Genomic DNA, 13,621 nt, shown 5'->3' on the forward strand with positions numbered 1-13,621 from the left:
GCCGGCATCGCCGCGGCTGACAACACTCCGGGCTCCCCCCGCCCCCCGTCCCCGGCTAGGAGGTGTCCTCGGGGGAGCCTGAATGGAAAATGCAATTCTTTCAAAAGTAAAGCGAGAGGGCTGTGATCCCGAGAGGGAGGATTCCCGCGCTTTGCCCGATTGCCCACGTCCAGCGGGGCAGATTTCGAAAGGAGGAGGCAGAAGCGAGAAGTTAAGGCTCCCGCCCAGCTATAGCGAGAGCGAATGGTCGCGAGGGCGATGGCCCCTCAGGCGTTCGGCGAGGGCAGGCCCGGGTGCCGGGAGCGCGCGACTGGGGGCCCTCCCGACTCTGGCCGGGGCTCGGGCGCGCGCTGCCAGGCGTCAGGCTTTGCGTCCGCCTGTGCACGCGCTCAGGAGGGCTGGCGCCTGGGGGAGGAAGGAGCCGGAGCCTAGACGTCCGGGCCACGCCTCCCCTGGCTTCTGGAAGGCTTTCCAGCCCCTTCCTCCCTCCCCCATCCCGTGTTTACGGCCGGGGGGGGGGGGGGGGGGGTTAACTGAGGCCCCCGAGACGTTAACGCGGAAATGTCCGTGTCAGAAGCGCGATTAATTAGTCGCCAGGGTTTGCCTCCGGCGAGACTCATTCCTTCCCCGAGCATTTATTTAGTGCCTATGGTGTGCCGGGTGCTAGGAAAAGGGACCGGCTTTGTCCCAACGGGAGTAGAGCATCCCAAACGCCTCAACCCTTCCCCAATCCAATCCCATCCAGACGCAGTAAGCATCTGCCGGGGATGCAAAAAGGCCCGTGACAATCCCTGCCCCCAGCAGCTCGCGATCCCACCGACTTGGGGGTGTCGCCAGAAGCTAATCACCATCCCCGAAACTCGGGAGATACCAGGCGAATAACGGGGGGAAGGCTCTGGAGGGAGGCGGGGCTAGCTGGGACTTAAGCCGGCATCGTGCCTTCATTTAGTGACTGAGGACCTTTGAACCTCGGACGGGAAGGGATGTCAAAGGTCACTGAGCTCGAAGGGACCCCCTTAGGCCGATACCCTGCTTTGGAAAATGGGGAAAGCGAGACCCAGGGCACCTTGCCCAAGATCCGCAAGCCTCTCTCAGCGGCTCAGTTGGAGCCCAGGTTTTCTTCAGCGCCTTCCTCAAACACGCATCTCCCTGAGAAGGTAAACCTCTCTCTGCATAGAGCTGCCCAGGTGAGAGAGCGAGCCCCTCGTATGTACGTCTGACAAGTCTCCCACACGGATGCTCACAGCAACCCTGTGAAGTCGCGACTGTTATCGTCCAGATGCTACGAGGGAGACAAACAGGCCAAGAGCCCGGTCCGGGCCCGCAGCCCCTAGGAGCTGCCGAGGCTGCGTTTGAGCTCGGTTTTGCGACCCCAGACCCGGCCTTCTGGCCTCTGCTGCACCCACGTGTCCACGGAGAGGGAGTCGGGGCGTGGGAGCCTTCTGCAGGAAGAGGAGAGACTCCAGAGCCAGTTCCCCAGGTGTCCGGGCTCAAGCTGAAAACTTAACAGTCCGCGCTCTGGAGCTCGTTAGAGCAGCTCCAGCCCACCCCTAATGGACCATAATGCAACCCCGGCGGCTGTAATTGTTCGAAATCGCTTCCTTAAAGACATCCGTGATCCCGATCGCTGATAATTAGGAACATGCAGTTCCGAGGCTCCGCCTCACACTGGTCACATTGGGAGAACTGACCCCCCCAAAAGGGGAAAGCCCATGCTGGAGAGGCTGGGAGAAAAACAGCATGCTGATCCATTGTTAGCAGAGCCCTGGAAAGCACTTTGAAGCTGTGCCTAAAAAGCCATGAAAGTGTGCGGACTCCTGGAACTATTGATAGCTCTATGAAGTCTATGACCCCCAAAAAGGCAGAGAAAGAAGAGAGGTCTCCTATGTACCCATAGTCCAGGGAAGCCCAAGCAAATCAAGCAGAAGCTGTCTACCCCAAGAAAACCCTTCAAAGAGATGAAAACAGTGCTCAATCCTGTCTCTTTTTCTCCAAGATAAATGCTTCCTTCCACTGGCCCTCATAGGACTTGATTACAGGGCTCTGGTCACATTAGGCACCTAATGAATGATTGTTGAATGAAGATGGAAAACTGACCTAAAAGCAAGCTTCCACTCCCCTCAAGCCATCTTTCTTGGCAAAAATATGCCACAAAAGCAGAGAATCTGAACATCAGAAGGGACCTCTGAGTCCATCCTGTATGTGAAAGGAATCCCTGCTTTAAGAATAAGTAGTTGCCTGACTTCTGCTTACAGACCTCCACTGAGGAGGAACCATCTGGCTTCAGTCACTATGTCATTTAACTTTTTTCTCATTTTCTTCATCTGTAAAGTGGAAATAATAATAACCCCTTCTTCTTAGGGCTATTATGCGGATTCAGTGAAATGATATTTGTAAAGCACTTAGCCGGTGCCTGGCAAATAATAGGTGCCTAATTATTGCTTATTCCTTCCTTTCCCATTATTCCTTGTTCTGCCTATTGGGATCAAACAACCCATTTAATTCCCATTAATGTACTTGAAGCCATTGACCATGCTTTTCTATCTTTTCTTTCTCTAAACTTCTGTCTTTCAAACCAATTAAAAATAAGTTTTATAGAAAAGATGTTTTAATACATATTATATAGTATGTATCATCCTATTATTATTTCTTATATATGTTTCTATTTTTAAAATAGGCTTTAGGTTATGCATCCCAATCATTTTTGGAAATGCCTCCCTTTGCCCGGTACCCCAAATTGTGTTCTCCCTACTAAGAGAGAAAGATGGTTAATACAAGATACCTGGGTGGAGGCGGCAGGGTGAGGTGGAAACGTGAGTCAGAAAAACTGGCTCGGAATTCTGGTTCTGCCACTTACAATCTTTGATAGCTTCAGCAAGTCACTTCTCTCTGAGTTTCTGTTTTCTCCTCGAAAAGGAAAGGCTTGGAATAGGCAACTTCCATGGTTACTTTTAGTTGGAGACCTAAGATCCTGTGATTTTAAAATTCTCTTCAAATCCTAAGATTTCTTCATGCTATATTTAACCAAGCTTTCTCTAGCCTACACTTGTAAAATTGACTTTTGGGGACCCTGTCTAAGACTTTGCATTCATCCTTTTGGAGTTCATCTTACTAGATCTAGCCCTATGTTTTAACCTTAACAATCTCTTTACCTGCTCAGCCTGTCATGTACTGTAAGCCATCATCTCTCCCAGCCTGCAGATATCAGGAACATCCTGTCTATCTTTTCCCAATCCATTCCCTACAATAGCAAGCTAGGAAAGGAGACAAGACGAAGGCTACTGGGCTCCTCTCATATCTTTCCAATCTTTTCTTTCAGTAACCTGAACTGAAGTCGCCCTCTTCATCTTCTGGAGGAAGTTGGAAACTAGAAGCACCAAATTCTGAAGAAACACAGGGATTCAAAGAAAACTTGAAGCTCTCTTTTCTCTGACTCTTACCAATTCTACCCCATTCTTCTGCAGACTTGGTGCGTTGATCTCTACCAGTAAGGAGAGAGCCCCATCCAATGGCTTTGGGACTTACATTTACAATATATCACTTGTAGATCTCTCTTGCAGTCTGTTATCAGAGGGTAACAGAGGGATTGCTGGGTTTGGCCACCTCCCACGGAGTTAGACATTCTCTCCAGGCTCTTATGATGGGACCTCTGCCTTAACTGAGATGACAGAACAACTCTTGATAGGTCTCTGGTGATGAGGGCTTCTATTGATAGTGACTGACCCTACTCAGTCACAAGGCCACTGATGGAGGTGCTAAAGTAGGAGGTATAGTGCACTCCGTGGGCTATGAAATGAAGGCAAATTGACTCTCTGCCTGCTTCAGACTTGCTCCTTTGGGTTCATCCTCTGGGCTTTATTTCCAGCAAGGCGTGAGGAAGAAATTTCTCATCCCAACCGTTCCCTTCCTTTCCCCATGCATCCTTCAGCAACAATGGTGACCACAAGTACAGAGCAATGAGAACTCGTGCTTAACTGGACAGCCCCCAGAGTCCCTAGCTGCCATCTTCAATTTTCTGTTCCTTCCTTGACCATAAGGCATCAACCAACAAAATAGAGACATGGACATTTTCAGCCTTGCCAGGATCCTAGTTTTTCAACACTTTCTGAGACTTCCCAAGACTTCCTGAGGTTCTGAGTACTCAATGAGAGATGATTTCTTCTGGAAGAGAAGAACGCCATTACCAGGACTGAAGGACAGAAGACCATAGCCAGTTGGCTAGGGCTGAGCTCATCAGTTTCCAAGGATTTCATTCCTATCCCTATTTTCTGTTTTTCAACCTCCCTTTCCTGTCCCAAGCTCTTTGCTGACTCAAGCCTCTCACCTCCAAGTTAGACATCTTGGATTGGATGTAGACATCTTAAACGCAATATATCCAAACCAATCTCATTCTCTTTTCCGCAAACCTTCCCCTCTTCTATCTTCCCTATTACTGTGCAGGACATGAAACCTGTCCCAATTACTCAGGCTTCCAAGCCAGCCCTCATCCTGGTCTCCTTACTATCTCTAATCCCCCAGATCCAATATGGGCCCAAGGTCTGTCAATATCACCTTTGCAGAATTCACTCCCTTCTCTCCTCGGACCCTGCCCTCACCCTAGTGTGGATCTTAGCATTTCCCTCCTGGATTATTGGAATAGCTGCTGGGGATGGGGATGGGGAGAAGCCGCTTGGTCAAGTCTCCATTCAGGGGTTCTTCCTCCATTCAGCCCCAATGGGATTTTCCAAAACACAGGTCTGATCACTAAGGAGACTGCAGGGCTCTGTGTTACCTCCAATGGGCATTTAAAGCTACTTTTCTAGCTTTCTTCTACCTTACATACCCCCAACACACACACACACACACACACACACACACACATTCTTATTGTTTTTCCGCTAAACTGAGGCTGACTTGCCCCAGGATCACAGAGCTAGTAAGGGCCAAGTGTGCGAGTTCAGATTTGAACTCCTGACTGCAGGACGGGTGCCCTATCCACTGTACTACCTAGCTGCCTTGTTTCTGTTTCTTGCCCAAGATACTCCATCTCCTGATTTGGAGTATTTCCCTGACTATCCCTCTTCCTTCTGATTTCACTAACTTCCTTCAGGGACCAGCTATAATCTTGCTTTCTATACCATGCCTTTCCCCGTTCCCTTTGTGAAATGACAGCCATTGTTCAGTAATTTGAACATTCCCTGGTATTACCCTTCTTTAGGTTTGGAAGGGATATTGATCTTTTCCACTCCGGTGACCACGTTGAGCTTTCCCCAATTTGCTAACATACTGAGTGCAGCACTTTAACAGAATCATCTTTTAGGATTTTAAATAGCCCTACTGGAATTCCATCACCTACACAGCCTAATTGTTAACAAAGCTTCCTAAAGGCCCACATGATGTCCCTCTCCAGGATTTCTTGATGATTAACCACACCATTATGGTTATCACTAGTACTAAACCCTTTCTTGTATAGTTCTTTTTTGTATTTTTAAAAAATATAATAGCTTTTTATTTTTCAAAATACATATAAAGATATTTTTCAACATTCAACCTTATAAAACCTTGTGTTTCAAATTTTTCTCCTTCCTTCCCCCTCCCCTCCCCAGCAAGTAATCTAATAAAGGTTAAACATGTGCAATTTTTCTAAACATATTTCTACATTTGTCATGCCGCACAAGAAAAACCAAATCAAAAAGGGAAAAAATGAGGAAAAAAAGCCAACAAACAATGACAACAATAAGGTGAAAATACTATGTTGAGGTCCACAAGTCTATTGGAATTGCCTTGAATCACCTCATTATTGAAAAGAGCAAAGTCTATCACAGTTGATCGTTGCATCTTGTGCTGTATACACTGTATGCAGTGTTCTCTTGGCTCTATTTATTTCACTCAGCATCAGTTAATGTAATTCTCTCCAAGCCTTTCCCTTACATAATCTTACCACTTTTTCTTAATCTCTTTTGCTTCTGTTAACTCCCTATCATTTTTTCTTTAATTATATCTATTTTTTGCATGAAACTTTCCCTTGACATCTTTTTCTTGACAAGATCTCATCTTTCACAATCTATTTTTTTTTCTTTTTCTTTGCATTGCTCATTTAGAAAATCCTCTTATTGCTCTTATTTTCTGGAATTCTCTTCATTGATTCCATTTCATATTCATGGAAGGATGTTATTTTGGTCATACTTATATATTCTGATGGCTTTCCCTGACTTTTACAAGAAGAAACTCTGGATCTTATTCAGAGTCAGCTCCAGGTCTTGTTTTAGCTTATGTATAGAGCTTCTTTACCTTTGGCTGCAAAGTATATAATCAATCTAATTTCTAGATTGGCCATCTGGTGATGTCCATGTGTAGAGTCAACTTTTGGATGATTGAAAAGAAAGTGTTTGTTATAATTGTGAGTTATCGTGACAAAATTCTTTAACTCAGCTGTAGACTCTCTCCCCCCCAAAAAAAAATTTATTCCTGGCAGAAACTGGTCCCTAAAAAGAAGAGTCAAGCTCGTTTTCTCAAGCTATTTGGCTTTTTGCACTTCAACTTGTGAGTCTCCAGTTCAAATCTGGTTCATTTATATGGTCTTCCCCCAAAGGGGCAGAAGGTACTTAATATCCGATATACATCAGGTATAGGATGTATTTATTTTCTTCACACAAAGGAAATGGAAAAAGCCACAGAAGCATTAAGAAAACCTAAATCTTAAATTATGACATAATTACCATTCTATTCTCCCAATTGAGACTTAAGGCACGCACACATACACACAAAATGAAGCAATTTACAGGACTATTGAGCCAGCATTTCCCCTTTGACTTGCCCCTACAGGTCTCCCCCAGTGTCTAAACTAAGCTAAGCCAGAGCTTGGTCAGTCCAGGACCTCCTCCTGCTTCCAGGCAGCCCCAGGGAAGAACCAAAAACTCCAGAGCTGCCCAGTTACCAAGGTTACCTCCTAAGCTGGAAATGGCCATCTCCGGGTAAATCTTTGTTCACCTTAAATGAGGAAAGAAACAAAACAAAGGAGTCACGCAAAGGACAAAGGCAGAAGCTTAGGTTTGCATGCGCAGGACATCCGTCCAGTACCAGGATTTGGGAGCTATTTTTGTAGGGTCTCCCTGACCACTCATGGGAGTTTTACATGCCGCCCATTCTGGAGAGAGGTAGAACAAATGAAAACAGCCTGATACCTGCCCAGAAATGAATGAGTCAGCAGTCTTGCTGGGAGTGACCGGCAAGCAGAGGGAACTACTCCCTCTTGGCCTTTTCTCACCCACTTATGGGGCTGCCATTTTTTCCCTAGCTCCTCCCTTCCCGTATGACTCCATCCTGACAGGTCTGTCCACTTTGGGAGATGACTGATGAGAGCTGGTTAGGTTGCCTTTCTGGCATTTCCTCATCTCTCCCCTGGCTTCATTATTCTGGGGCTTTCCCCGTGTCTCAGGAAGCTGATCGTTAGGAAAATCTGTATCCTTGGTCCTCCCCCTCATCCCTGGCTGCCACCTCTCCAACTGGAGGCTGGGACCCTAAACTCCAAACCTCCTTTTTAGGAGAGAGCTCAGGCCCCCCTGCCAAAGAGCAGCCTTTCTTTTTTCATATTCGTAGCATCAGTACTTAACCCTGTGCCTGACACACAGTAGGTGGTTAATAAATATTGATTGATCCCTTTATCAGAAATACTCCGCATCAGAGGTTTCATTTTATTTTGTGATTTCGGTGAAAAAAGTGGAGGAGCCCATTAGGCAAAGGGAGCAGAAATAGTCTTTTTGATAGTCTCAGACCCTTCCTATGCTGTGTCTGATTATGTCTTTGTCTCAGCCTCTCAATCCTTACCCTTCTTCATCTCTTCTCTCCCTCCCTCCCTCTTTTTTTAATCTTCCCCCTTTTTTATCCTCCCTCTTTTTTTTCTATTTTCCTTATTTTTTATATCTCCCCCTCACTCTCCTTAACTTTCCTTTCCTTTTCCCTTATTTATGTCTTCCCATCCCTCCCCTCCTTCTCTTTTCTCTCCCTTTATTTTTTATATCTCCCCATTTTTCCCTCATCTGCCATACCCGGTATCTTTCCAACATGGCAAGAAGCTGTGCCATCTCCCCAAAACTGCCCGAGCTGTCCTGGAACCCACAAGGGTGATTTTGGTATGAGCCATGCAGGGTGTCTTCTACTAACACCAGTATCATAATCATTCATCTGGAGCTGGAAGATGTTCTGAAGCTCTTTAATCCAGTACCCTTATGTTACAAGTGAGTACAGTGACTAACCAAAGGTCTTTTGCTGCTGATTTCCAGCAAGTGGCCCTCCCTATCCAGGCTGCCACAGCTACCTTGTGCTCCAGTGGACAGTGGAGAGTCCAGAGTGTAGCTATAAAGCTGCTAATCCTGCCCCATTCCATGTGCTTTTATAACTTTTACTAAGCTGTTGCCCTGCTCCCATTCCCTCAGAAAATTAAGGCAAACAAAATCTCTGAAAATTAAAAAAAATTAAAACAAATAAATACACGCGTAATTCAGCAAAACAAATTCCCATGTTGGTGATCTTAATTCATCACCTTTCTCCATCAGCAGGGGAGTATTTGTGTTGGTCAGAATTCTAAAGTCTTTCCAAGATGTTTTTCTCTATAACGTTGTAATTGTATAAATTGTTCCCCTAGTTCTGTCTGCTGTCTGTGTTTTACATGAGTTCACAAAAGTCTTTCCAGCTTCTGAAATCATCCATTTCATCATTTCTTAAGGCACAACAACAGTCCATTATGTTCATATACCACAATTTGTTTAGTCGTTCCCCTAAAGAGGACAGCTTCATGAAAAGAGCTCTTCTATTTTTGTAGTCCATTTGTTGAGTGCCTACTACATGTCAGACATACTAAATGTAGGGCTTCAAAAAAAGAGACAAATGACAGCTCCTGCCTTCAAGGCATAAAATCTTATGGGGGAGACTGCTTTCTTTAATACTCAGCCTTTTTATAACTCAAGGAGAATATAGGCCTAGTCGCAGCCAGCCAGGATAACTTTTTGGGAGCAGGCTTAGAGAAGGGGGGCTCTTTTAAACTTAGGGAATGTCAGCTTCAGTGGGCTAAGTGGATACTAAATCTAGCATCTATATTAGCTCCCAGGAGCAGGGGGCCCACCATACTGCCCAAGGAGGGGCAAATTCCCAGATGAAAAAATAGAACTGTTTTTGAAGAGGTAAGAATTGGGATCAAGCCCCTGATTACCTTCTGTACTGACAGCCTGGATGAGATAAGGAGATCCACCCTCAAAAAAATTTTCCTTCCAGAATGGCAGGAGCCCTACTCTCCCCCAATTAAAATTCCCATGTGTTTCTTTTGCGTATACTTATATTTTCCCTCAGTCAAATGTAGGCTCTCTGAGGGCAGGGACTTTTATATCTTTTTCCCCTCGATATTCTCAGGCAATTCAAGAAGACTAGGAATTGCAGCTGCCACAATCTACATTATTAGAGGGAGTTTCTTCATTAGAAATTTCCTATATCTAGGAAATCAGTTCTTGTTGCGGCTCAGCTTTCTCTCCTGGCTCTAGCATAGGGATGGATGTTGTGGGCACCTAATATCTGTTGATCTCCAAATGATAAATAGTCAAAGGATATGAATGGACAGTTTAGATGAAGAGATTAAAACCATCTATAGTCATATGAAAAAATGTTCTTTATCGTTATTGATTAGAGAAATGCAAATGAAGACAACTCTGAGGTACCGGTTCACACCTCTCAGATCGGCTGAGATGACAGGAAAAGATACTGATAAATGTTGGAGGGGTTGTGGGAAAACTGGGACACTGGTGCATTGTTGGTAAAGCTGTGAACGGATCCAGCCATTCTGGAGAGCGATTTGGAACTGTGCCCAAAGGGTTATCAGACTGTGCACACCCTTTGACCCAGCAGTGTCACTACTGGGCTTATATCCCAAAGAGATGATAAAGAAGGGAAAGGGGCCTGTATGTGCACGAATGTTTGTGGCGGCCCCTTCTGAAGGGGCTGGAAACTGGGTGCTGCCCATCAGCTGGGGAGTGGCTGAGTAAGTGATGGCGCAGGGAAGTAACGGAGTATTGTTGCTCTATAAGAAATGAGAAGCGGGATGACTTCAGAAAGGCTTGAAATGCTCTATAGGAAGCGATGCTGAGGGAAGCGACCAGAACCAAGAGAACGTTGTACAGAATAACAAGATCATGTGATGATCAAATGTGATGGACTTGGCTCTAACCCTAAATTCCAATAAACTTTGGATGGGAAACTGACTGAATCCGAGAGAGAACTATGGGAACCGAAGGTGGATCAGCACGTGCTATTTCCCCTCCCCCCCTCATGGTTTTTCCCTTTTTGAATGATTTTTTCTCTCCTAACATGATTTATGTGGAAACATGTAAAAAATGAATGTATCTGTAGAACAAAAACATGTTGTTACATGTAATAAACTTAATAAAAAAAACACGTCTGTTGAACTCAGACGAACAAAGGGTGAGGGTAAAGGGGCCACAAGGCGGGGTAAACGTAAAAGGCAACAGATAAAAAAAAAGGCATTATCTCGTGGGGTTCTTTTCCCACAGGCACTCGGGAGGAACGTGGTTCAGGATTCGGACCAGAACTTTTAAAATAAGTGCCTGCTGAATCATTCTTTCCATCTCCCAAACTTATGTGTTTACTAAGTTTTCAGAGAGTCCCTCTCTGGGCGCCCAAAGAATAAAGCCCGTCACGAAGCGAGGGGCAGCTCCGGGAGCGCCGAGTCCTCCGCGACCACAGAGGGCGCGGAGTCCGCGGTCGGCTCTCGGCTTGGGCGGAGTCGCTCGTCTCTCTGGTTCCGGGGCGTGACGGCCGCTCTAGCTCGCTCCCCGGGCTCGTCTCGTTGGCTCCGACCCTCATAGGACCAGATGTGATGTTGACGGGATTCTGTTGTAAAGCCCCCCCTCCCGCCCCCTCCCTGGGGCTGCCCCCGGCGTTGCCTGAAAGCACTCGTCACACTCCGCGCTCACCGAGCTGGGTCCCAAGGAGCCCCGAAGGCCGCAGGAGCATTTCAATAATCCAGCTTTTGTATATACATATATATGCGTATATCTGTAAATTTTTTTTTTGGGGGGGGGGGGTACGGCGCGAATCTGAGTACTTCAAGACGACGAGGAGGAGGAGGAGGAGGAGGAGGGTCGCGGCGCGAAATAAACAACTGCAGCTGCGCGGACCCGGCCGCAGCTACTTCCTCCGGCCTTTCCCGGCGTCCTCGCGTCGCCAAGGCGACGGGGGCGGGGCCTGCGGAAGGGCGGGAAGTCTGCGGAGCCGGTGTCCGCGCGGGCGACTCCCTCCCGCTCCCCCCCTCCGTCCCTCCCCTCACCGCCGCCTGGGCCGACTCCTTGTCCCTGCAGCGGCGGCCCTCGCGGCGGCCCCAGACCCCGCTCCCAGCCCCAGCCCTCGGTAGGAGAAGAGGGAGCCCTCCCCCCGCTCCGAGCCCCGCCTCCCCTCAGACCCGTGCGGGGGGGGAGGGGCAATGCGCCTGCGCGGGCTGTGGCGCCTGCGCTCTGGGTCCGCCACGCGGGGGCGGGGCGCCCGGAACGGGCCGCTCCTCCCCTCCGGACCTTGATTGGCCCGTTGGCCCGAGAGCTTGGAGGGGGCTGGGGCCGCCGGCCGGGCTCGAGTTCTAGCGCGCGCGCGCTCCCTGTAGGAATTCGGGGGCTGGAGTCCTGGGTTGGGATGTCGCCTCCGCGTGCCAAGTCCCTCCCCCCTCTGGTGCCTCAGTTTCCCCACCTGTAAATACCGCGGCTGGGGAATTGTGCAGCACCTTGAAGTCGGGGAAAGGCTGCGTGGATTTTTGCCCGTTTGGTCCCTCAGAGCGCGCTGGGGGGCGGGTCCGACCCGGGGCACAGATGCCGGAGAGGTGACCCTGGTCCTGGGGGGTGTGGTCAAGTCCCCTCAGGTCCCGGTCTCCCCCCTCCCCCACTCCGTGGGGGGCTGCATCAGCTCGTCCCCTCTCCCCGCGTCCCCTCCCCCCCCCCCCCCCCCCCCCCCCCCCCCAGAGGCTGCGCGGCCGGGCGCGGGCGGCCCGGGACAGGAGAGCTCGGCAGCACTGGGGGGGGGGGGGGCCGGGCCCCCGAGGGCAGAGCTGACCCCCCCCTTCCTCTCTGCAGGTCCGGGCGCACTCCCGGGTCCCAGCCGGGGGCCATGGCGAGCTCCCTGGGGGCGGCCGCGGGCAGGGGCGGCCGCGCGGATCTCAGCCGGGCCGGGAGCAGCGCGGCCAAGGCCAGGTAGGAGTCTCCGGGCAGGGGCCCGGCGGGCGCACAGGGCCCAGCCTCGCCCGCGCCTGCCTTGTGCCCGCCTCCCGCTAGTGGCCCCTGCTTGGGGCGCTCGCGGAACGTGGTTAGGAAGCGAGGGGTTGGACGGCTTCAGCAGCCGGTACATTTAGTAAGCGCCTGCTGTGTGCAGGGCACCGGCCGGGGCCGGCATTTAGTGGGCGCCTGCTGTGTGCAAGGCACCAGGCTGGGAGCTGGTATTTAGTGGGCGCCTGCTGTGTGCAGGGCACCGGGCTGGGGGCCAGTATTTAGTGGGCGCCTGCTGTGTGCAGGGCACCAGGCTGGGGCCGGCATTTAGTGGGCGCCTGATGTGTGCAAGGCACCAGGCTGGGAGCTGGTATTTAGTAAGCACCTGCTGTGTGCAGGGCACCGGGCTGGGGGCCGGCATTTAGTGGGCGCCTGCTGTGTGCAGGGCACCGGCCGGGGCCGGCATTTAGTGGGCGCCTGCTCTGTGCAAGGCACCAGGCTGGGAGCTGGTATTTAGTAAGCACCTGCTGTGTGCAGGGCACCGGGCTGGGGGCCGGCATTTAGTGGGCGCCTGCTGTGTGCAGGGCACTAGATGGGAGGCAGAAGTGTGAGGAATGGAACACTTCCTGCTCTCGAGCAGCTAATTTTTGCCAGGGGAAATCCCTGTGCCCCCACGTGTATGTGCACATAAGCCACACGCATGTACCTGCATGTACATACAAACACGCGCACTACGTGTATACACGTACATATATGTTGGAGACACTCAGAATCACGCAGGTGTTTGTGTCTAGAATCAGGTGAGGAAGAGCTTCCGGCTGTGACCGGGGGTCGCTGGGAGGGCTTGGGGTGAAACAGGTTGAGAGCTGGGGGCCCTTAGACCCCTGAGGGCAGCGAGGGGTCCTGGGAGAGGGGCCGGCCTCCCTCGGGCCCAGCTGACGGGCGGAGGGTGTCCCGTGGGGGGGACAGAGAGAGCTCCAGGAGGGTCGGGGGTGGCTCCGTGCAGGCCGAGAGTGAGGAGGGAGCTGGGGCCGAGCGTGGGGTGCTGGGGATCGCCGGGAACCAGGTGACTCCGGGGCGGTGGGGTCTTGCATTGACATGGGGGCTCCGGCGGAGCAGGATCTCGGGGACACGCGTCTGAAATGTCCTGAGGGCAGTGGTGAGGCCCGTGAGTCCTGCAGAGAGGATGGAGGGGGCCCTGACAGGGCTTTTGGAGAGGCTGGGAAGGGCCAACTGCATGGGTGGGGGGATGGGGAGAGGGCAGGAGGCTGGGCAAGCTGTGGGGGGGGGGGGGCTGCACAAGCTCGCTGATCCCCCCCTTGTGTGTTGGAGGCAAGACCAGAGAGAGGTCAAGGTCAGTTGCAGGGAGGCTTTTTGAGGATGCTCTGTCC

The 13,621-nt window shown here is 50.4% G+C and overlaps 1 protein-coding gene across 1 annotated transcript in view; it reads left to right on the plus strand.

The window, feature by feature from the left end:
- Positions 1–11,513: 11,513 nt before the first annotated feature.
- Positions 11,514–13,621, plus strand: part of SFI1 (SFI1 centrin binding protein) — a 43,152-nt gene continuing 41,044 nt past the window's right edge. The window contains exons 1-2 of the mRNA XM_031948946.1: positions 11,514–11,851; positions 12,102–12,218. Of these exons, the coding sequence (XP_031804806.1) occupies positions 11,841–11,851; positions 12,102–12,218 (128 nt within the window). The 5' untranslated portion in view covers positions 11,514–11,840. The remainder of the gene's footprint in view (positions 11,852–12,101; positions 12,219–13,621) is intronic.

The sequence above is a fragment of the Sarcophilus harrisii genome, chromosome 1 (assembly GCF_902635505.1).
Source record: "Sarcophilus harrisii chromosome 1, mSarHar1.11, whole genome shotgun sequence".
NCBI classification, from domain to species: Eukaryota; Metazoa; Chordata; class Mammalia; order Dasyuromorphia; family Dasyuridae; genus Sarcophilus; species Sarcophilus harrisii.